At 34.1% G+C, this 24,363-nt stretch overlaps 4 protein-coding genes across 21 annotated transcripts; 2 read left to right on the top strand and 2 right to left on the bottom strand.

The window, feature by feature from the left end:
* The first annotated feature begins 5,615 nt into the window (after positions 1-5,615).
* On the top strand, positions 5,616-7,763 carry LOC140866696 (phospholipase A1-IIgamma). Its single transcript, XM_073271729.1, has 4 exons — positions 5,616-5,667; positions 6,004-6,064; positions 6,295-6,935; positions 7,065-7,763. Exons 2-4 carry the CDS (start codon positions 6,052-6,054, stop codon positions 7,668-7,670), a joined length of 1,260 nt encoding a protein of 419 aa, XP_073127830.1. The 5' UTR covers positions 5,616-5,667; positions 6,004-6,051; the 3' UTR covers positions 7,671-7,763.
* A 233-nt stretch (positions 7,764-7,996) lies between these two features.
* On the bottom strand, positions 7,997-10,230 carry LOC140865162 (uncharacterized). 4 transcript variants are annotated; one of them, XR_012144494.1, is made up of 6 exons: positions 9,950-10,229; positions 9,204-9,292; positions 8,948-9,125; positions 8,519-8,592; positions 8,345-8,390; positions 7,997-8,199 (listed from the first exon to the last, which is right to left on the bottom strand). XR_012144494.1 is itself a non-coding variant. In XM_073269702.1 (5 exons), exons 1-4 carry the CDS (start codon positions 10,127-10,129, stop codon positions 8,527-8,529), a joined length of 513 nt encoding a protein of 170 aa, XP_073125803.1. In that variant the 5' UTR covers positions 10,130-10,230; the 3' UTR covers positions 7,997-8,436; positions 8,519-8,526. The 4 variants fall into 4 exon arrangements, 3 of the variants coding, with proteins under 3 accessions (XP_073125803.1, XP_073125802.1, XP_073125801.1); XM_073269702.1 differs by having other exon boundaries at positions 7,997-8,436; positions 9,950-10,230; XM_073269701.1 differs by having other exon boundaries at positions 7,997-8,390.
* A 512-nt stretch (positions 10,231-10,742) lies between these two features.
* On the bottom strand, positions 10,743-17,505 carry LOC140860354 (sterol 3-beta-glucosyltransferase UGT80B1-like). Of its 9 annotated transcripts, XM_073263339.1 has the most exons (16): positions 17,269-17,505; positions 16,808-16,830; positions 16,139-16,561; positions 15,712-15,854; positions 14,596-14,838; positions 14,345-14,456; positions 13,872-14,042; positions 13,682-13,745; positions 13,507-13,564; positions 13,234-13,411; positions 12,853-12,983; positions 12,617-12,719; positions 12,262-12,338; positions 12,019-12,066; positions 11,657-11,806; positions 10,744-11,190 (listed from the first exon to the last, which is right to left on the bottom strand). In XM_073263339.1, exons 3-16 carry the CDS (start codon positions 16,554-16,556, stop codon positions 10,984-10,986), a joined length of 2,103 nt encoding a protein of 700 aa, XP_073119440.1. In that variant the 5' UTR covers positions 16,557-16,561; positions 16,808-16,830; positions 17,269-17,505; the 3' UTR covers positions 10,744-10,983. The 9 variants fall into 9 exon arrangements, 8 of the variants coding, with proteins under 8 accessions (XP_073119435.1, XP_073119440.1, XP_073119437.1 ...); XM_073263334.1 differs by lacking the exon at positions 16,808-16,830 and having other exon boundaries at positions 10,743-11,190; positions 17,033-17,505; XM_073263336.1 differs by having other exon boundaries at positions 16,139-16,830.
* Positions 17,506-20,549: 3,044 nt separating this feature from the next.
* On the top strand, positions 20,550-23,317 carry LOC140866083 (probable mediator of RNA polymerase II transcription subunit 26c). 7 transcript variants are annotated; one of them, XR_012144800.1, is made up of 8 exons: positions 20,550-21,198; positions 21,364-21,432; positions 21,514-21,596; positions 21,682-21,752; positions 21,875-21,999; positions 22,103-22,193; positions 22,313-22,391; positions 22,971-23,317. XR_012144800.1 is itself a non-coding variant. In XM_073270961.1 (8 exons), exons 1-7 carry the CDS (start codon positions 20,806-20,808, stop codon positions 22,404-22,406), a joined length of 900 nt encoding a protein of 299 aa, XP_073127062.1. In that variant the 5' UTR covers positions 20,550-20,805; the 3' UTR covers positions 22,407-22,442; positions 22,971-23,317. The 7 variants fall into 7 exon arrangements, 5 of the variants coding, with proteins under 5 accessions (XP_073127062.1, XP_073127061.1, XP_073127060.1 ...); XR_012144799.1 differs by having other exon boundaries at positions 22,313-22,442; XM_073270961.1 differs by having other exon boundaries at positions 21,364-21,402; positions 22,309-22,442.
* Positions 23,318-24,363: the final 1,046 nt, after the last annotated feature.

Genomic DNA, 24,363 nt, shown 5'->3' with positions numbered 1-24,363 from the left:
GACGGAGTCCCTCAAATATCCAATTTACAAAATCCACGATTACCTATCTAGTTCCCAAGTTTCGGTATCCCAAAAGTCTTGCTTCTGCTGCGCACTCTGATAAACAACATATTTTATCTTTCCCATTTGTCCTCTTCATCTCCATCAAACCTATATTTATAAACTTCCGCTGCTGAAACACCTCGTAAAGAGAATCATTACAATTTACTTACATTTCACTGTAAACAAAATCTGACGTTTTATACAAATCTTAGTACCATAATGAAAGTACACCCACATATTTACCTCAACTTATACGTACAACTCAAGTATTAACTCTACTATTCGTTTTTCTAAACACAACAATCGCACTATGCCAAAACTTGACTGATTTCATATGCTTATACACCCTACTTATCAATCCTCCAACATTCGTGAGCCGAACTTTTGTTCCCAAATTTACTTATTAAAGCATAGGATTACGATATAAACTCCAATAAATTCAACTTGTAAAGCTTATCCACACACCAGCCTTCCATAATAAGTTAAACATCTTTGAGTCGAACATTTGTCATTCATCGCCATTTTCTTCAACTCATCCATTTACCACTACACTTCCAACTATCGAACACTTGAAAGTCTTAAATATCGAGTTCTATAAATCCATGAAACCCAAAAAAAGTGAATTTAGTGTCAAACGTCATGTACAACATAAATTCTCCTAACGTCAGGAATATGCTTAAAATACATGAATTCTAATTCTGTGGTTAGTTTAGGCTTAAGGCACTTAGATTTTCCTATTGGAGGAGTGAAATTTCCCGAATAGTATTTACATGTCATCATATCTAAATAGCATAATAATATAACATTCAATAGTTAATTCCATATCATTTCCTAGTTGCCTCTATTTATATTTCATGGAATCTGAACTCCTCAAAATCAAAATACTAAGTCAATTACCTAATAAACTGAATAATCCGCTCACAAGTAATACATGTTGGTCCCATGTACAGTCAAAACACAACCAATACCTTTTTGCTCATGCATCCCAAAAATCTTGGTGGAGACACTCCTATAACATGACCCAATAATTCAAGTTTATACAACTCAAGGATATTGAAAGAACATCCATACAAATACTTATATATAATTAACCCCAACGTAAAACGAAAGTATCGAGATAACAGTTATAATATCAAGTCATTACGCTGACTCGTGATTATTCCAAGTGCTTCAACTACCCATACAAGCGTAGAACCAACAACCCAAATTCTCAAATGACTCAACTCTTAACAAAAGAACTCACTCTATAATATATATATATATATATATATATATATAAATATATATATCGTCAACTCTTAGGTCATATCTAAAGCTTATATTACACTTGACATCGAAACCAAAATTTTATAACAAGTGTTATGCCACACCTGACCAATTACACAAGCCTATAAAAATTTACACCTTCATCATTCAGTCATCACAATATCTATAAGTCAGGCTGACAAGTTCCCAAATCTATTTATTTAAACGTAGTGACTTGAACATCAAACCCAATACAGCTTACTTGGTAACACCAACCATGCGAACCCGTAATTCTTATCAAAGATTACCCAATTCTTTATCAAACTAACTCCACGATTATTTTTTTATCCTCAAAGATTCAAGAATCTAATACAAAACATACTTATCATCAATTTATACCTCATATAATTAAGAGTACAAACTTAAAACCACAAACCATCAAACTATAACCTTATGGTACCAGTGTCATCTCCAAAAAAATCATGACTTCTTCGTCAAGGGAAAAACCTTAATAGTTAAATGAATGACAATATGATATCTGTGAACCCACTAGCATAATTTGACACATGAGAACTTAATTCCCAAAAATATATACTAGACTCTGTAAAGTAACATTTTAAATTCACCAAAGAAGAAAATGATACAACCGAGCCCCAGCCTCTGGACCATACCATGCTTGGCAAAAACGTGAGTCATGACCAATCAAGAAAGAACATACATCAATACAAGGCATACATGCATAAACTCGAAATTTCCATGAAAAATCTGAAATAAAACACATCATGCAAGAGTAATAGCTTATATGGTGGCCAAATAAAAGTTTTAGACATGCCTTGATAATTCTAGGACGATAATTGATGCGTCTACGAGGCTCCGGGACGACGAACGGACCAAAAACTCGATAAATATTTGAAAGATCGGCTATGGAGGCTGATATCTGCTATGGGGCGTGAAGATGGTGATGGAGAAAGGTTGGAGGCAGCTAAGGGAGAGGGAGACGTGAGTTTAGGGTAGATAGGATAGATTTTTGGTTAATTAAAATTTAATTAAGATAATAACTAATTTAAGATAAAATCATGCCTAAAATATAATATTTAAATCTCAACATAACATATTATTCTGATAATAAAAATCAAAATCCCGAAATAATATTTTAGGCAAATTTTAAAAATTAATAAAAGTCAATAAAGGGACTAATTTTGGCTAAAATCAACCCTTAAATAAATATATAATTAAATACTAAAATTTTCTTGACAAAATACCTTAAAATAATATTTTAAGGCTCATAAAACTCATAAAATATTTTTGGCTAAGAATTTTGATATCTCGTCCGTTCGCGATCCCGTCTACGCGATCAAAATAATAAATTCCTTAAAATCTAGAATTTCCATAATTATGGGTTAAATGCTAAAATAAATTAAATCATGCATATAAATCATATAATATCACATAAATACATTTAATCCTTAATTAAAAATTAATTTTCTCATAATTATACATGCGGATTTACATTTTAAAATTTTCGGGTGTTACACCGACCCTGGCCCAGGTTTCACTGTTATGTGTTGGACGACCCATAGTTGGTCTCACCCGTCCGTCAGAGGGGTGTGTTGGTGTCTTAGTTTGTGTCTCACATTGGTTGGCTAAATAATCTAGGAGCCCTTTATATAAAAAGGTATAAACATCATCTCTTGAGCTAACTTTTGAAATTAGTTAGGTCCAATTCAATTTCTTAACACATACAATGATATTTATTTACGGACATCATATTTTTTTGGCTTTGCTACATAATTTTAATCTCGTGTCTACAATATACATGGTAGTTATAAACATTATTACATATGTATTACTTAAGAAATAATTCATATGGATAATTTAGTTCAGAACCATCAGTCAACTACAAAAAAAAAAAAAAAAAAAAAACAATAGTAATCAATATATGCATTCATCGAGGTCATAAAATAATTGGATTTCCGGCACTTATTTTCAGTTTTCCACACATTCAGTGGATGCTTGTGAAAATAAGAAATTTATTTTTTTAAAAAATAAATTATATATTAGCCACATCAGTAATTACGGAAGATTTAGCTTTTCTAAAAACTTAATTTTTTTTCTTGCAATTGTTAAATTTTTGTTTGACTTAATTGGTTAATATTGGGAATCATTAAATCAAAATAATGTGACTTAGTTGTTAAGCATGCCACAAAATTTTCTCGGAGACTCGTTCTCCACACATCTCTTTCTCAGATATTTCTTCTCATCAATAAAGTTGGTTGAATTAAGTTGTTTAATAAATAAATTAATTAATTAATTAAATAAATAAAAAGTCAAACATTTGACATTAAACGCTTTTGAGCATAGGTAATGACTAATGAGTACTTGATCACGATCGCTCGAATCGAGCTCCATCCAAATATGCATATTTTGCGTTCCAAATATCTTCAACTAATCTTATCACAAATGAGTCGTGCCGTCCGCTATTTTTGTTATTCTTGTATTTTTTTTTTTCGAGGTGACAACGTACACAACGTCTATATTGCACCTACATAGATAGAACACCATATGTAAAAAACCAAAATCATAAAAATACAAATATAAATGATCAAAAATTGCAGTTTTTTTTATTACATAAATTATAAATCACCACCCCGAATTTGTGGGAGGTCTCGCTGGATCTTATTAATGAATTAACAATTTTTAAAAAGGAAGAGGAGTACTAGACCCTTATCTATATCGATCGGATTACAAATTTTTTTCAGCATCTATTTGCAAATCGTACTTTAAAACGGAACTGTATAATCTGAACATGCGGTATTACATTAAAAAAAATAAAAATTAAAGCCCTTCAATATTTTTTTCGTAGATTCTTGCGTACATAATAACTCTACGTAGCTCTCCTTTTGTACATTATCCCATGCATATACTTTCGCGATCTTATCTGCTTATTTGTATTATCAAAAAAATTAAAAACAAAACAAAACAAGCCCCCTTCAACAAAATTGTTTTTTGCATAATTAATAATAAGCGGAATTAATAACTGTCCATCAAATTATGCTCCTAAAAGCACCCGATCTTTAGAGGAGGAAGACTTTGACCTTTGGAATAGTTTAAAATTTGATTTAATTATACTACCAATATGCAAAAAATAAAAATAAATAAATTTTTTAATGTATATAAACTTAATTTAAATTAAATTACCGAGAGTTTAATAAATTAATTTTGCAAAACAAATTGGGTTATTGGAGCTAGGCTTTGCCTTATTGGGCTCGCAAGCAGCTTATTTTATTCTATTTGCCATGCATTTTCGTCATTTTTAGCTTATGTTAAAATTGCTTGCCTTTTTATTCTTGCAAGAATCTTCTTTGGTCCATAACATTGTTGAATTGTAACTTGAAAGCAAGATATAATAATGACACGATTGAGTTTAATAAACCCTCAAGAAAAAGTTTAGTTCAATTAATCATTATTTGTGATATGTCGGCAAAAAATAAAATTAATATTAAACAAGCAATTGGATAATAATGGTAAATTATTAGCCTCAAAATCCTATAAATTAATTCTGGATACATGCATGTACGTTTTTCTTGTGTTAACAACTTTTATGTTTTCCCAAAATTTCTAATTGTTCAAGTTTCAAGCTAATGGAAAATCGCGAGAAATTAACCGCATGCAACCCAATATATTTCACGTGTTAAAATGCCGTACATACATTTTCGGATTACTATATTATTATTTATTAATAATATGGCTATCATATTAACTACTTTTTGTAGGTTGATATATGAATTATGCAATTCATCATATTATAATTTTAGTATCACAGTCTCTCATCAATTCTTATAATTATGATATTATCTTTACTTTAATATAAATCAAATTTATTTTTAAAAAAATCGATTAAACGCCAGAGATATTTACAAAAAGTAAAAGACTATACAAGCACACGTTGCGTAAAAACACTAGTATTAATCCAATTTGTTCACTAAAGTCATGCAAGATATTAAAAGATCTGAACGATAACAAATTTGCGGACGTTATCCTTTACTTAAAACTATGAATTTTAACAGATATGGAAGAATGGGGTTTGCTTGCAGTCGGAGTACTCCATGCATATTAAAATGGCTATGGTGATGAATAAAGTAATTAACTGATTCAGCAATATTGGTATTGCCCCAATATACCGATGATTAATTATGTTATAACCAATTTGACACCATATATATATGTATTGGATGATGCAAGATTGATTTGTGAGTGACATCTACATAGAAGAATGGCTATATATATACTTAGATAATTGCATTATTTATCATGTCACACCACATATAGAAAGCTATTATCAGAATTTCTCCGGCCAAAAGGAAGAGCAAACACATCTAGGTAATCGCTTATTATTCGTATTATGCGCCGCGAGCATAATCAGAGAGCACAGTCCTTTGATGTATCGTCAAATTCAAAATATTTTTTCTCAGACAAACATTGATATATATTGTGGATGACTTTGCCCTTCTGTTCCTGGTTTCAGCAGTGGACTATATTTTTTGACATAATATTTTTACCATGCATGCAGTCGCAGATGGAATTTGTAGTATTTATGGTTTTGTCTTTCTTTTAATTTATTCAGCAATTGCATAGATCTATATGTTTGAAGTAGTTAATTTGTTGATATTATTTACATTTCGCTGCGATTTTGTTTTGTATTTTTTCCATTAACAGGATTATCTTTTGATTAATTTGCGAAGCTCTCACACACAAAACGGTAATATGAGTCTCAAAGGTAAGCATTTCAAGCTAAAATTACTAGATATATGCAAAGTGTGCTGAAATCTTACTCGGGAAGTTTTATAAATTCATGCACCTTTAATCTTTTCTTGATAAAGTCATTTGCACAGGTAACTAAATTATGTTTAAACCTCGCCAAAGAAACCATGAAACAAGCAATGTAAAAAAAAAATTTCAAGAAAAAAAGAAAAGAAAACTTGACATCTTTGGTCTAATTTGGTGAAGACAAGGTGATCGATTTCTGCAAGAGGAGGAAGAGGAGAGAATACAGCAGCACAGAAGCAAAAAGCAGCATTGCCAAAAGATGGAGTCTTCTAAGTGGCAAAAACCACTGGAATGGTCTGTTAGATCCTCTAGACAGGGACCTTCGTCGATACATTATCAACTACGGTGAAATGGCCCAAGCAACATACGACACTTTCAACCACGAAAAGGCATCAAAATACGCAGGAAGCAGTAGATATGCTAAATATGATCTCTTTTCTAAAGTAGGAATAGATAAAGGCAGGGAGTTTAAGTATCAGGTTACCAAATATTTTTATGCGACTTCTTCTATTGAAGTTCCTGAGGCCTTTATTGTGAAATCATGGTCGAGGGAGGCGTGGAGCAAGGAATCGAATTGGATGGGGTATGTTGCTGTGGCTACAGATGAAGGGAAAATTGCTTTGGGGAGAAGGGATATTTTGATAGCTTGGAGAGGGACGATTCAGGCTCTTGAATGGGCGAACGATTTGGAGTTTGTTTTAGTTCCTGCTCCAAATATCTTTGTGAATAATGCAGAGGTCAAGGTGCATCTAGGCTGGTATTCTATATACAATTCTGAGGATCCAAGATCACCATTTAACTTGACCAGCGCAAGAAACCAGGTAAGTAAATGGATAAAGTGGTGACCAAAATTTATAATTTACGTGGAAGGGGATGAGTTATCTTTGGTCAGCTTGGTGTTTGTTCATGCAGACAGAATTGACTAATTTGAACAATTGCAATGCCTTTAGGTTCTCACTGAAGTAAGGCGATTGGTGGACGAGTACAAGAATGAAGAAATCAGCATAACTATAACAGGACATAGCTTAGGAGCAGCAGTTGCGACACTAAATGCGGTAGACATAGTTGCTAATGGATACAATAGGCCTCGGGACATGCCTAACAAGGCCTGTCCTGTCACAGCCTTCGTATTTGCCAGTCCTCGCGTAGGGAACGACGATTTTAGTAGACTCTATGCAAACCTACAGAATCTTCATGTTCTGCGCACAAAGAATGCACTAGATGTTGTCACATCATACCCATTGATATTCTACGCAGATGTTGGTGAGGAGTTGGTCATTAACACCAAGGAATCGGACTACTTGAAGAATCCAGGTAACGAAAATGGTTGGCATAGCTTGGAAGTTTATTTGCATGGAGTTGCAGGCACACAGGGGAGCAAAGGAGGATTCAAACTCGAAGTTAATCGTGATATTGGGCTTGTCAACAAGTATATGGATGTGCTGAAGGATGAATATTGCGTACCAGCTTCGTGGTGGTGTGAGAAGAATAACGGTATGGTGCAGCAGGAAGATGGATCTTGGGCATTGATGGATCATCAGGATGATTGTTTTTGATTTAACATCGTCTAACTGTATAGCATTAGCATATAATGCCTAAAGAAATAAAAGAGATAAGAAGTAAATATATTATGACTAATAATAACCATACATTATATAATTTATATTATCTGACTCATGTTGGTTTTTATCTTGCGGTTTTTTTCGAAAAGCCTAAAAGGATTTTATATGAGAAACAATTTGTCATTTTGAGTTACAATCATGTTAATAGATTCCAACATTCAAGACTATATCAAGATACATAATAGTTAGTTATATTAGAGACTGTGTAAGTCATCTCCACCGAAGCTTGACCGAGTCTCCACTGTGGCTAATGGGAAAAATAAAAATAAAAACCCCTCGCATTGTGAACATAAGTTTAAATGATATACGCAACATATTTATGTTATAACAAAATCACCAACAAGAATATAATGTCAACAATAGTCAATAAGAACTTGAAAAAACAGACCATTTGTTTCAAGTCAGCCTGACATGTTACTCCAATTGCAGTATCCATATTCCATAGCAATCAAGGTTGTTAAATCTGAACAAGTAAAATAACTATTGAATTCATTTTGTCTTAGAGTACATTAGAAGTTCAAAACACATTAAGTTCATACTAAAGCAGTCAAGGGTTTGAACCAATGTATGCAATGACTAATACTCCAAAGACAAGAATCAAGCCGTACCACATTCAAAGCAAGGCAGCAAGCATTATCCACAAACTAAGGCGACCTGCACCATCCACGTTGAACTCTCAATATTTTAAATCACTTCAATCCTGCCCGAAGAGTTGTATATAATCACGAGTAGTAATTCCTTTCTTTTGTGCATGTGGGGGGAAGGGAGACAATTGATCTCACCTCTTCCGCTACTGCTTAACATGTAGTGAAGTTTCAATGCGTTCAATGAGCTTGTCGGCAGTCATCGCACCCTCCTGAAAATTGTTTTATATATATCATAGTCATAAGATATTAATACATTTAACTACAAACAGTCCTCAAAAGTCAAAAGTTGATAGTTGACACCATATTAAATAACGACGAGCCTTTGTGAATGAAGAATATAGGTGTTAATCCACATATACATGTCAACACAGATAGTTCTACTTGTGACACTGGGATCCAACTCAATCTGAAAGCTATGGGATAAAAGAAGTTTTTCTTGCCATTTCCCTCAATCTTGCACCAGTCTTCTCTGGTTTAGTCGCAAATATAATAAGATAGGGCTGAATCTCACAAGCAATCAAGCAAATATTTGAAGAATTCCAAGGTAATTAAAGTGATACTTACAAAGCTATCAACAGGTTTTCCATTCACAAACAAAACGAAAGTTGGCAGCGCCTCTATGCTGTACTGGTTGGCAAGGCTGGAATATTTCTCTGTGTCAATTTTCACCACTAGGATCTTACCCTCCATTTTAGAGCTGACTTGTTCTAGAACAGGAACCATCAACTGGCAAGGACCACACCTGAAAATTTCAAACACAGAATCAGGACAATACTCATCACATAGAACATCTGAAGTTGAAGTTAACAAAGAGACATACCAAGTAGCATAAAAGTCTACCAATACTGGTTTATCAGATTTTTCCAGCAACTCGTCAAAAGAAGAAAATGTCTGCTTCTTTGATGCAACCTGATGCAATATCATCCATGCTATTAGCTCCAACATATGACAAAATCTAAAAGTCTTGATACTGTCAGGTATAAACTATTTGTCAAGAGCTTTTATCTCTTGGTTAGTTCTGCTATTATAATTGTTTTTTATTTTGAAAAATCTGTCATTAAAATGATTACAAGGTAGAAAATTATCACCTTATTATAAAAGCTTTCCTGTTGTTGAACAGGAAACCACAAGATGGGGTGTTTTTATTCATTGTTTCTTTATGACCACGTAGCCCGAGTTGCAGTTCCATACAATTCAGTTTCACGAGTAATGTAACTAATTCTAAAGCATATTTAACCATATCTACAACTTCAAGCAGAATTTTACCCAAGATAATCCTTATTAATTCTTAAAATAAGGAGAAAGTTCCATCTTTTACATTTTGAAGTTTCTTCTTTCACTAATATCAAAGGAGATAATAATGGAATATACCTCCACGCAATGAAACACCATATCAATTGTGGATAAAGAAAGTAACTACACTAACCACACAAGAAAAGAACTAAACTGAAAACCATACACAGAACAAGTCCAATGTCACCATGTACAATTACCACTCCATCGTCGTACAGAAGGAAAAAAAAAGAACTTTTCCCCAAGCCCAGAATAAAAACAAATCACATTTACCAGCGTAAGAGTTCGGAGGCGTGGCTTATATTCGAGGGACTGGCTCCGGAGTTGAAAGATGCGAAGCTCCGCCGGGAACTGAAGAGAGGACAAGTGCGGAAGCTTCGAATTCGACGACACTGAAGACGACGATGTTTTAACGACGGTTCTGGGGACTGCCGGCGCCACAGAAATGGCCATTTTACGTTGTTTTGTAGAGGGAAATGGGCAAACACAGAGGAATGGATTGATAATTGATTATTTTGGAGATAATTTGATGCTCTGTAATATTAGTGGCTAAGAGAACTTGAAATAAACTTGTGAAATTCTTGATAAAATACATCTATATCATTAACACAACGATTCTATATAAAAATAAAATAAAATAAAATAAAAATAGCACAAGGAAAATTTAAATTTTATTAATTTATTTTGCTTACCGAAATTGAAATTACTTCGATTTAAGTAATATTAAAGTTTTCTCATGACGTAATGTTTGCAGCTTGCAACATCATGGGACATATGTAATCTGGTTTGGAAAATTATTAATTTGAGATAAAGTAATGTTTTTTCAGATGAGAAGATGTTTTGTTAAAATTTGATCTCGAACTTGGAGCAATTTATGCTATCCCACTCGGGCACTGCCCGGGTAGGGTAGCAACGACCCGGATCACCCTCGAAAGTGCTCGGGTGGGGTAGCAACGACCCGAATCACCCTCGAACTTGACTGTCTTATCTAATATCTTATCTAATAATATTACACGAGTCGCCTCTTATTTTACGTGCAGTAAGAAAGTTGAACTAAATATACACACAGAATTCTTAGTTTATGCATACAAGAAATCGAACCATTCTACGGTCAGTGTATTGGCTTTCTTATCGAAATCTATTACAACTACAACTCTTGAGGGCTCAATGAATGTCTGTTACAAAAATCGTGAAATTTGATTAAAAAAGTACATGGGAATACATAACGAACAAGAAAAATGAAATGAATAGCTATTAAGAGATGACTATTTACAGTGTAATTGGAGTACACAAATACTGCAAGAAATTCAAGAACCACCACACGGTAGGCAACACAGTCTTCCAATCTGAATGAAAATCCATTGCAGCGGATTTGGAGTTTCATCTATCTCCGAAGGAGGTGGTGTTGGCAATGGAAGCTCAGGCGGTAAATGGCGATGAAATGCATCAACTGCAGCTCCCACACCATCTTCGTTCTGGATATGTACTGCTAATTCCATCACTCGGGATTTCACCTGGAGTTTATTTTCGAGAATTAAAAGAGAAATATTGCTTTGACAATATGTTTAAAGCAACCCTCACCTCCTACAAGCTCTTGACCAATGGAAATAAAACAGGTGTATTTTAATCCGATGTGTATTGGAAAGAACAATGGTTGCAGTTTAGACTGTTCTTCTACACTGTGATATATGGTACTGTGCGCTTGCTGCTACGCTCCAAAAGTTAAGGATGGTAATCATGAGTAGGTTATTCAACCGTGAATCAACTTAAATGTCACATTTTGATCACCACGCCACATAGTTACCCACAGAGGAAAATGACCAGAGGAAGTAAATTCTAATACTCTTATCTTATATCGAATATAGAATCTTCGCACAACTTACAAGCATTGGCTGAGAAACTCACGTGCACAATGAGATTCAATCTTTTATGCTGCACTTAGGCCATAATGTTGTAGGTGTTGATTAAGTTGATATGTACCTCTGGTTGGAGCATGAATCTTATAGCTTCTGAAAGGGATTCAACGCTAAGCTGTGAAATAGGAATTGGTGCAGGACCCAATCCTTTCTGACAGACTCTTTCTCCCCAGAAAAACTGATCTCCAAAGAACGGAACTATGGTTGTAGGACACTGCATCAACAAACTCCATGTTTATGTTATATAATGATTCAGTAAATTTCAAACATTCCTTTCGATAAGTCAGATGCATATATGTATTCATGGTAGTGGAATCTAGAAATGTGGGTTACTTGAGGGCATGATTAATTCCAAATATGGCTTTCAAAAGGGCTATACTATTTAATTAAACAAAACTTATTTGGATATTTTAATCTCTGGCATACCCCTGCTTGTAGTCCAGTGGCTGTGGTTCCAGCTCCACCATGATGAACCTCGAAAATGCAATGTTATTCTTCATGAGTGCAACAGGATATAATAAACAGAGTTCTTCCTATGAAAAATCTATGTTTAAACGTTTTTCTAAATTCGACCGCAATAATCTATTGATGTTAATGCGACTATTTCACGCTCCCCTTACAAAAAAAGAAGAAGATATAAACCTATTGAAGCTTTGAATCTGGACTAACCACAGCTGAACACTGAGGAAACAACCAGTCATGAGGGCAGTCCACAAGAAGGAAAACATCTTCTGGTATATTTTCATCTGCGATAGAAAGAAAGTGTAAATAATGTTATTGAGAACAACTGTGCTCGAGGCACTTGTATGTTATGTTGTAAAGGTTATATTATATGATTCTGCAGATGTAATATTCTCCAAATTAGGCTCAAATACAAGGTGGGATGATTACAAGCCAATAATTCATAATAAATTTTCAACCCATTATCATATGCACACTGACTCTGTGAACATATGACATCATCACTAGAGTAGCGATAAAATGCAAAATGGAATTGGTCATACAACAGATGAAAGAAACTTACTAGTACCAAGGTTGCCCCACCCTCGATCGATTATTCCTCTCTGCCCCGTGTTCTTCAATGCCTCCAAGATAATAACCGTCGTTTTCTTTGAATCCTCGAGAGGCTAATCAAACAACCAAAGTTAACATATGGATACAGAAAAGGATCCCATTACAGAATATGAAACATGGATTCATAGAATCACAAGATACCAACACAGAATAAATGAGAAGAGAGTTCTCATTTGACCATCATACCATGCTTCCAAAGCCAATATAAATTGGTCCATCGCCTTTTTTTATCCACCGAAGAAATTCTTCAGTTGGTTCATATTTTGATTCAAGATTTAGAAAACAGTAGCCAACAACATCAACCAGGGGACCCCAGTCTGCAATTTAGTCAAAGAAATATCAATTGTGATGCATCCCCATTAAAATATAAATATATCTAGAACACATAGGCTATATACCAGGAAAGTTGAAACCAAACTATGAAAAGTTGAACGGGAATATTTTACCAAATGAAAACGGCCAAATGTTTGGATAATTTGAAAATCTCAAAGACATCAATCATATCAATTATCATAAAATGTAAAGATCAATGACTGATTAAATAATAACAGTGAGGAACATGCTTACCATTTGGCTTGGGGACGACATTGGGACTCCACATGTAGCCTGTTGGAAGATGAGAAATCGAACCATGGTACGTGCTGAAGTATGCAATAGGGGCGAGCTTCAGCTTATTTTTCCTAAAGTCATTAATATAGCTTCTTATGCCCCACCATATCAGTAAATCCACAAGAATATATGATAGCTGGATCAATCAAGAAATACAAGGTCTACATTTAACATAAAATTCAATTAATTTATCCAAATTAAAGAAGAGCATCTCATGAAGTTGAAACATACCCAGTATGCTGCACTCTGTGGTACTCTTGCCAGTGGGTGAGGAAATGTATATGTTGGCCTGAAAATAAAATACACATGTAAGTATTTTTTTTCCTTTTCTTTTTCTTATAAATAAGATAAAATTACTTTAAAAGATAGACAGGAATAGAAATCAGACAAAATAATTTAAACTTACGTCCAAGGCATCGTGAAGAAGATGTGCAGAGGAACGCCAAGAGCCTCAGCCACATGTGCATGTCCTGGTAGCCAAAAAACCTAATATGTTTAAGATGAACTAAGAAGAAAACACGGCTTTTTATGTATATTTATCAAATAAGTTCTAAATGATAGAGAAAGTTCTCAAATGCTTTTAGTTTAAAACTAACCATATGCAGGTGGGTTTGCTATAATTGCCTGAGCCCTGAATGGCTCACCCGTCACTGGATCTGGTTCTGTGCATGCTGGAAGGAGAGATTCAATGATGGCCTTTATTTGTTTCCGTTGAATAGTAATTTCTCCTGGACCAGATGGAATAAGACCTTTATTTCTTGCCATATCTGTGATTGCATTCAAAAATTTAGTCGAGATATGTTCAGACTAAATCAATTATTATCAGGTAGTTCATTGATGAAAAAATAAATAATTTGGAATGTTCATTATGAGTGTTGCAAGGTTATGGGAAAAAGTTCAGGAATATGAAACATAGTTTTAATAGTAAACTAAAGTTATGGGCTAAGTACGAAAAACACGAGTATCAAACGCTACCGGCGCAAAAATAAATAATCATCGATAAGGTTATCTTAAAATTAAATTCCAAGAATATTCACAGGAATACACAAGCATGTTGAGGACCTCTTACATCCAGCCAAAACACGAGGATCACCGCCCAACGGGTAAAAACCGACCTCAGCTGACTTCACAAATCCACTGAAGTTGGAATGAGTTGCCAACCTAACACGATGGCCATATTCCTGTTGTTACATATGAATTCGATTAAGAAGTTTGGAAAAATCTTAAGAAAGTTCTTCACGAAAAAGTAAACTATATACTAGCGTAAAAACATGAATTAAACATCACAGATTTGATCATATACAAAATTTGAAGGCTTACCTGAAGTCTCCTGGCTATAGCTAGAAAAGGCTGAACATCTCCTCTTGTCCCAACAATAAGCAGGGCGATGTTTAATTTTGGTATAGGTTTGTCGTAATCACTCATGATATAATCAGTAGTAGAAGGAATTGCCTCATCTGGCTGGAGCTCTAGTAACTCAGAAGCTTCATTTGCACCATTAGTGAGGTCAACCTCCACGGTCCCATCGCTTTGTATCTTCACTAAGTTCACTATTAGTTTTTTCTGGGTGCGAAAGGGAAAAACGGTATTTTCTCAGAAATTGACATCAATCTAGAATATCCTTTAAATCTAGACAAGAAGAAGGATCAGATGAAGAATAAGGTTGCACATCACAATATGTAGCAGAAATCATCCCACAGGTTACAAATAAGTCAAGCCTTCTATATGACTCGGAGAAGAGTTGGTATGGATCCTTTTCACGGACCTAAGGAATGGCTAAAGACACATCAAACTATAATGAATGAACGCATATATTCGAGAAAAACACAATTATCATCTTTGAAAACCAGGCAGATAATACACTATAGCAGATAATCACAGAGCTACTGAATTGCATAGCATAAGATATCCTTTTTGAGAGTGTCTTTTTAGTTATGAGTGATTCTTCAACACTACAGAGATCTAATATATGGATGGCGCGAAAGGAAAAGACAGGCTAGCAGGCACAAGTCAACAACAAAGAAATCAGTCCTAAGAGCTTTTGTGTGCAAGAATATTAAATTTCATATGACGTGGTGGCATCTCACAATAAAGTAAAAGAACATATAAAATGGAAAGAGCAATGCAACTGGAATCCCAACTTAAAGGGAAAGCGTGAGGTGATCCATGTGTCCATGAATAATGATATATTCCTAGACGAAATACTGAGTACCAAATGTAAGCGCCCTTGTAGTTTCTATGAGACTCATGTAACACAAAAGAGGGAGTGTGTACAAGTTTAACAGAAGATATATCATTGTAAATATTACAGGGAAAGACGGTAGGCATAAATGACACCATCTAAACGTGAAAACACAGATACAAGAAAAATAAAATAGCAAACAACAAGGCCACAAATTCAACAAAGAAATACAATTCCACTGAATTTCACGTCACCTTCTCATGTTCAGATAGTCTATCCAATTTCAGATCAGGCCTTGGAGTACCCCTTCTCTCAATCATAGACTTCGAAATTGCGACCTCTTGGCTGTCAAGAAAAAGAGTTCTCTGCACTGGTGCTGTGATGCAGTAATCCAAACCTTGAGACGATAAGGAAAGTGCATAATCAGACACATGTAAATCTCAAACAGAAAGTTTCCCTCTACCTCAACATTAACTTCGCGATGGACACAATTAGATAACCATGCAAATACTGGAATATATCAGAAATAAAACTGATGAAGCAGCAAAATAGGCCATCAACGACAACATTAATACCAGTTCTAAGCTTATGTTCAAATTTTTCGCATGATGCTACGCCTCGACAACTAAATCAGGAATGAAAAACTAACAGGATAAGTTACCAACAATTATGAATGCTAACCTCTTCTCGCCCGAGGTTGTGAACCGATACTAAAATCTTTTGACGGTGAAACCCCGACAACAGATGGTGACTCCAACGAACTTGTCACCCGCTGGTTCTGTTTGGGCGTTGTACACAAATCAGATTGTTCATGTAAAGACTTATCATCTGATGCAAATACTGCACTTTTCCTCTGATATGCTAATTCTGGATCAACGCTAGATATTTCATTGGGATATATACTCATTACTTCCATTGGACTATCCTCTGTCACTGTCCCTGTCAATACGCCACGATTGAGTTCTTTATCTGGGAACTTATTTCTATGAACCGGAGTATCATAACCATAAACTCGGCCCACACCCATCGAAATCTTCAGGTTGTTTTCAGCCTTACTCTCTAATGCTGTTGGCATTTTCTCAATGCCATTACCATTCATGTCATCTGATTCACTCGAAAATAAAAATTCAGTTCCAACAGAAACTGCTTTAAGCCCTCTAGTACCACTTTTGATATCCAATAACTAACACCCAAACAAAAAAAAAAATCTTTCTTCGACAAATTACTCAGCTTCACGCTCTGAATAAATTTCCTTCAGGATAACATATCACGAAAAGAACAGAGAGACAATAAAAATCTTGCAATCCGGTGATTCCGTAACATTTCAAATAGCAGTATTTAAAATTTTACCCTCGAACTTCCAAAGTCTTCAGCTGAAAATGAAAAATAGCACGAGAAAGTTCACGATTTAGCTTACCAAAAAAAAAGCGATTGAAAATTTTAAAAGCCTCGAAACTTTAAAACTTTATCACACATTAAGAAAACTAACTAAAACCAACGAGACCACCACCTAACAGTCAATACCACGCGCTGAACAGTTGTCAGAAAATCGACAAGGTTTTACACCATACCTACCATCAATAACAAGAACAAACATATGCAGCAGATGTAGTGAACAGATCACAACAGGGTGGTAGAAGTTTACAAATAAAGTAAAACTCAAGAAAATGGGCAACAAATAATAAAAACATAAAAGTGCGAAATATATTACAAACTCGGAAAGATCCATTTTTTTTACTGCTAAACAAATTCCTTCATTTTTCTAAAAGAAAGATGAAAACTTTTGGGTCCGGGTTGAGTGGCAAGTGAACCTTTACGAAATGGGCCCTAAGAAGATTCCCGCGGCCTTGGATTTGTAGGAAATCGAATGATCATATACGTTGTGGTTAAGGAATCCAGTGCAAGTTCATACGCCAAAAACTACCGTTGAAATTGATTGACTGGGAACACAACACAAGATTTATTTCTGAATTTATGAATAATAAATAGTACAGCCGAGTCTGTAAAGATCCTGGCTATTGATGATGGTGGATGATATGGGCAGTTGATGGGGGTCAACTGGCCAATTGAAAAATCGATTTTAGGACAGTAATTAATTATGAAAATAAAAGGCAAAGTTATAAATTTGGGACTTGGGAGATTGACTTGTTTTTAAATAAATTGAGTTTTTTTTATTCTCCCTCGACTTTGTTTATTCATTTTCAATTACACAATATCTCCTATAGAATCGTATCATGATCATTTTTTTAAAAACAAGTTATCATGATCAATTTTAATATACGTATAATAGGTAAGAAAGACGCACGTGTAAAAAAGACACTGATGTTTCAACGTGTAAGAAAGCGGGTGAGCGTTGCGTTGAAAACCTCTGCACGGTGAATCGTCCAACTCATTATATTTTGTAAAAAATAAAAAAAAAAATTAGATGGCAAAATCTAGCTGTTATCAATTTTGAAAATGTTTCTAAAAATTATTTAAAATTTGTGAGAAATTAATAATAAATTATGAAAATATATAAAATTATATAAAGGACTTGATTGAATATAGTTGGACTTTACATGTGGATGTTACGTCCACAAGCAGAAATTTTCAATCATGTTCATTTTTTAATTATTATTATTTACAAGTTTTAGTTTTGATTTTGATTAGTGATTGTTTTTTTAACTTAGTTGTGTGTTTTTTTTTAATCTTGCCTAAAAAAATACAAATCTATTTAACGAAAACATTTAATATTTCAAGATCATCTCACTGCAAAGAAACGCATGAGATGAAGTTATCGTACATAAACACGGTATGAAAATTCACCACACTATTGTACATGTTCTTATAAGACTGATATCTAATCCAACTTGACTAATGGAAACTGGTGGAAAAAAACTTTTTATGTCAAGAATATAATTTCAGTATAAATAAGGATTAAATCAACATGTTTTACGGATATAGATTTGTGATATCGTTTCACAAGAAACTCACCCACTTGCAAAAACTAACTTATTGTTCACGGAAAATTTGTGAGACGGTCTCACGAGTTAATTTTATGATACGAGACTCTTATTTGGATTATTTATGAAAAAATATTACTTTTGTATGCCAAAAATATTACTTTTATTGTAAATATGAAAAAGACTTGCTCCTAATTCTTTATGTTCTTCCTTCAAAAAAAATTTTATTTATGTTCTAGTAAATCGAAAAATAATAAATAAAATATCATTGAGTAGATCTCTTGTGAGACGGGTTAACCCTACCCATATTCAAAGTAAAAAATAATAATTTTGACATAAAAAATAATATTTTCTAATGAATAACTCAAATAAGAGATATGTATCACAAAATTTACCGTAATACCGTATCACACAAGTTTTTTGTAAATAACATTACAATGATAAGAATAACTTAATCGTGTTCGGAGAAAAAGAAACATAGAGTGCGCAACAAAATACACAACAGAAAACTATAAATGAATCGAAGTAAGAGAACGTAGAAATTGCATTCAATCAACTAATTTGATGTTAATCTTTAGTCAGTTATCTTATTCAACAAAGCAACTCTTTTACAATAGACGATAAAACATCCAATTTGAAATCCATACTTCACAAGTCTTATTTTTCTTTTTCTTTTTTTTTTTGGGTAAAATATACATCACAATTCTCATGAAATAATTAAGAGTTGGTTTGTTGTGAGACGGTTTCACGGATCTTTATTCGCGAGATGAGTTAACCTTATTTATATTTACAATAAAAAAATAACATTTTTTCATGATGAACATAATAGGAGATTCGTATCATAAAATTAACCAACGAGATAGTCTCACATAAATTTTTACAAATGATTAAAGTGAACCTAATCAAAGTTTTCAAACATTTTTAAAAAATCATAACCTTTATTCAATTTTATTTTCAAAAAATTATCCTCAAACATAGAGAAAAAACAAAGGTTAAAATTTGAGAAAAATATATTTCAAATGGCGATGAAACAAAACAAGAAGTCATTTTTTTGGTTAAATATTTCAAATGAATGTGAAAACGAGTCCCTCGTACATTGGAGTATGGCCCATTGCTTTTGATGTCTCCTAAATGGGCCAGAACTTTTATTTACAAAGCATAACATCATTGTCTATTTTTGGGCCTTCCTCACAACCCGTAACACCCCACAATGTTGTTTTTGGTGTTTGGACATTGAGTTTATACCGATTATATATGTTCGAAGTTTTTTTTAAAATTATTTCTTGCAGATATATAAGTTTATATGATATTTAGTAATATTTTTATTAATTAGTATATCCTTATTAATTATGTCACGAAAAACGCATAAACATTTTTAAATGAACTAAACAAGTTTAATACTTTGCATATAATTTATTTTTCCAAAGATTTCTCTTAATTAATCCATATAAAAAAACCAGTGTTATATAACAAAACGGGTGGTGTATTAATTAATTAATTCGTCAAATCCATAAGTTACGCCTTGAAACTCGAAAGTCAAAAATGTAATAAGTCCCAATTCTTCCCTAACTTCCAGACTAATTGTAATAATAAGAACAAAAACCATTAGTGCTCCAAATGATTGCTCATGACCTCCAAATCCATTACTACCATATACCAACTTCTTTCTCAATTTGGCTCTGGTCTCACCATTATTCTTACAACAATCTTATCTTTATCACGGGAAATTTTATGTCACCCCAAAGAGCACTGCCCTGGGATGACGTGGTAGAGCATGATTGGTTAAAATCAATGGGCCCCAGATGCCTTGGGGTGGAATAGAATTTCCCATGTATCACCCTCAAGCTCAACAAAAAAGTTGAACTACATGGGCATTTAAGACATTTCACATAAGTTGGGCTAATGGAGCCCAAAAGCGACAAAGCCCCTATGTAATTCTTGAAAAAAGTGGCACTACATCTACATGGACGGGGTGACCTCCGTATAACGTGATTACTTGTTTAAGTTTTTTTTTTTTTATATATATATATAAAAAAAGTAACAACTTTTAAATATGACTTTATATTTTAGTTTGACATTCTTCTAAAAAAAGCTATAATAAAACCAATAAAATCGAAAACTTTGCCACTTGCATTTAGATACACCCAAAACATACCCATACTTCTCCTGCCGAAACACCACCAAATTTGGTCCTGTGCTCTCAGCTTCAAAGTACAGTGATCACTGTACATCATCATTCCAGAGAATCAACGGGATTTTGGAAATATATCGGCACCCATTAATTAGAGTTCTTGTTTTATCATGGGCTCTTCTCTGATCTTAGCCAATACGTGCAGTTTCAAGAAAGTTATTGCAAGAATCTTGAACTAAAAAAGCCAACTTTTTGAAGAGATCTTTTTCCAGAGAATGGATTTAGACGAGTTTCGTTCTTTGGTGGTGGAATCTGGGCTGGATGTTTGGACGTGGATCGATATGACAATCTCTTTAGCATCTGCTGATCATGGAAAAGAGTTGAAGAATCGGAGAGACGGAATCATTCAGAAACTTTATGAACCAGTGTTTTCTAAGTGCCAGAATTGTGATGACCCGTTTTTCAGAGGGCCAAAGTGCAATGTTACAGAGCCTGTAAACTGTGAAACTCGAGAACCGAGCTCAGAAAAAATGGCGTCAAAGAATGAAGAAGAAGAAGAAGAAGAAGAAGAAGAAGAAGAAGAAGAAGAAGAAGAAGAGGAAGGAGAAGATGGTATTGAACAGAAAGAGATTCTTGAAATCAAGAATCTTATAGATTCTTCCACCCAGGTTTCATAGCTGATACCTTCCCATTTATTTATTTTTTTTTCATTCAAAAATAAATCAAATGTGCTTTAAATTTAATGTTTGACTTGTAACTTGATCAGTCATTGGGCGTCTATTCAATTTTTTTTAAATTTATTTTTGGTTCTTTATTTGTGACTGGATTTTTAGTCCGAGGGAAGTTTGGCTGCCCTGCTTCAGAGGCTAGTGGTAATGAATATCACATTCAAAGCACTTAAGGTGAATTAATTACTATTTACCTTTTAATAGTTGGTATTTGTCGTTGGATTATTAATATTATTATATGTACATATTTTCAAGGAAACTGACATTGGAAGACAAGTAACTCGACTGAGAAAACATTCATCTGATGAAGTTCGTAGGTTGGTGAAAATCCTTGTCAGGTTTGTGTGAGAAAAAAAAAGTGTTTTTTTCAACAAAAATTTAAAATTCTCGAAATCAATTCAAGAAATTGCTTCTTACTTCCAGGAAATGGAAGGACACTGTTGATGAATGGGTGAGATTGAATGTAACAGAGGAAGAGATCACTCAATTCAGCGGTAAAATCAAGAAACTAAATTATTCACTTTTTTTTTCTCTCGCAAATTATACTATATAATAAGAATAGGAACAAATTCATATATTTTATTTATGCTACTGAAATGGCAACTTTCTGTAACAGATGACAAGAAGTCACCACCCCACCAAGCTCAACTCAAGAACAACATTCAAAATGCAGTAATGGTACTTCCCCACGGAGAAGCACAAAATGGTTCAGTTTCATATTGTTCGACTCCTCCTTATAAGGTCAGAAATCATCATATATTTTTTTCCCTCGAAACATTTCCCAGAAAAAAAGTCGATTTTATGCATTAAAAGTGGATTCTTTGGTTCGGTTGCTGTGAAACAGGAGAAATTGAAAGATAACCAAACTGAATCAGATAACTTGTATGCATCATCTGCCAAGCGTCTTCATGGAAATCATCAAGAAACTCAAAATGGTACTGTAATTTAATTTTTTAAAAAATGTTATAAAAGTTTGAGTTGAATGACTCAACAGTGAGTTTAACTCTATGTTTGATATCTGATATATATTATGTTTTTATATATATGAAGCCAGAAGACAAAGAACAGAGCAAACAATGAACTTTGACAACATGCCAAAAGCCAAGAAAGCCGCTGTTACCAACACCCTACCTGTAAAATACTGCTGATTCACCAGCACAAATTTGTCATTATTTACCCTGGCGGTAACATTAATTCTTCTAATTACCCATCATTAATCGGGTTCAATCTCTTTGAAATCAAGATTTTGTTGTTTCTTGGCCATTCATTTAATGTTTGATATTTAGAACAGATTTTGAAGTGTACTGTACATGAGAAAAAAGTGGCAGAAGGATGCATTAATTTGATTTGAAGTTTCGCATGTGACTCCAATAAAGCTAGAATAATAATGAGAGTAGTAATAAGATAAAATTAAAGATTATAATATTTCGAGAGGGGGGGGGAGGGGGAGGAGTGCATGTGATGTTGTTTGGTGGAGTTTGGGGTGGGCAGATGCATTGCTTTCAATAGTGGACAAATAGTTGCAGATGTATAGTTCTAGGGGGCACCACAACATGCAAGTGTGTGTATATACATTTTCACAATCTATTTCAAATTTTATAATGTTACTCTTACTTTTGGTCAATTCAAATCGATGGCATTCATACTCACCTAGCGTAAGGACAGTATATGAATGTCATGTAATCGAATTAAAATTGAACCATTTGATGCAGTGAGATGACAATTTTGTTAAACGTGTCTATCAAAGTTGGATAATAGTGGATCTAGAAGTCTTAGCTGAAAGCCACAAATCAGAGATAACCGAAAGCCTACTAAAGGTTTGACAGTTAGAGTTTGTTATTGGAGTTTGAAGCTTAAAAGGCAGCTGGTGTTAATCTGGATAAATACTCCAACATGCATTCATTCTAAGAGATTGGATAACAGTTACAAGAGAAAGCGAAATAGAGATTCAAGAGAAGAGTCATAGTAGCTAAGTTTTTTTCTTAGAATTGTTCTGTGATTGATCTTGGATCAAAGAAGCTTTGTAATTGTATACTTGTCTTGATCAATAAAGTGATTATCATTCCTCCCGTGAATGTAGACTCTTCACAAGAGTTGAACCACGCAATTGATTGAGTTTTCTTGTGTGTTCTTATTTTTGTTCACTGAGAGGTGCTTGTAAGTGAGTTTCTGGAGATCAAGAGATTGGAGATCGTGAATGAAACTAACAATTGGCGCCGTCCGTGGGAAACGAACAAATTCCTTGAGTTCTTGATCGGAAATGGTGGGAATGAAATTCGACAACGAGAAATTCACCGGCGTAAATGATTTTGGGCTTTGGAGAGTCAAGATGAGAGCCATCTTGATTCAACAGGGGCTTGAAAATGCTCTTTTGGGAGAAGAATCGATAACTGGAGACTCAAAAGAGAAGACTCAGATTCTTCAGAAGGCATTAAGCACAATCATATTGTGCTTAGGAGACAGGCCACTGAGAGAAGTAGCAAGAGAGACGTCTCCAGCTTCTATGTGGTCCAAACTCGAAAGCCTCTATATGACCAAATCATTGGCAAATCGTTTATATATGAAACAACGATTGTACTCTTTCAAGATTGGTGAAGACAAGTCATTATCAGAGCATATTGAGGATTTTATAAAAATTCTGCATGATTTGGAAAACATCGAAGTGAAATTGAAAGATGAGGACAAGGCATTGATTCTGCTAAATGCTCTTCCAAAATCTTTCGAAAATCTGAGAGATGCCATGCTGTATGGCAGAGAGCAGACCATATCTCTTGATGAAGTACAATCGGCTATACGAGCAAAGGAACTCCAAAGAAAGTTGCATCTGGATAATCAACCACAAGGTGAAAGTCTGATCACACGTGGGAGAACTGAGAAGAGAACTCCAAAGAATTATAAACCAAGACCAAGGTACAAGAGTCAATCCAAATTTAAATGTTTTCATTGTCATAAGGAGGGACACTATAAAAGAAATTGCCCAGAAAGGAAGAAGAAGTCCAATGACAGAAATGAGAGTGATGGAGAAGCGTCTATGATATCGGGTGGATATGAATCTGCAGAAGCTTTAGCAGTGACTGAAAATAGCTCATCAGCTGAATGGATCCT

This window comes from Henckelia pumila, chromosome 4, assembly GCF_033568475.1.
Source record: "Henckelia pumila isolate YLH828 chromosome 4, ASM3356847v2, whole genome shotgun sequence".
In the NCBI taxonomy this organism is placed as follows: domain Eukaryota; kingdom Viridiplantae; phylum Streptophyta; class Magnoliopsida; order Lamiales; family Gesneriaceae; genus Henckelia; species Henckelia pumila.
Note: the sequence above shows the minus strand (reverse complement) of the source record. Positions and strands in the feature narration are given on the sequence as shown.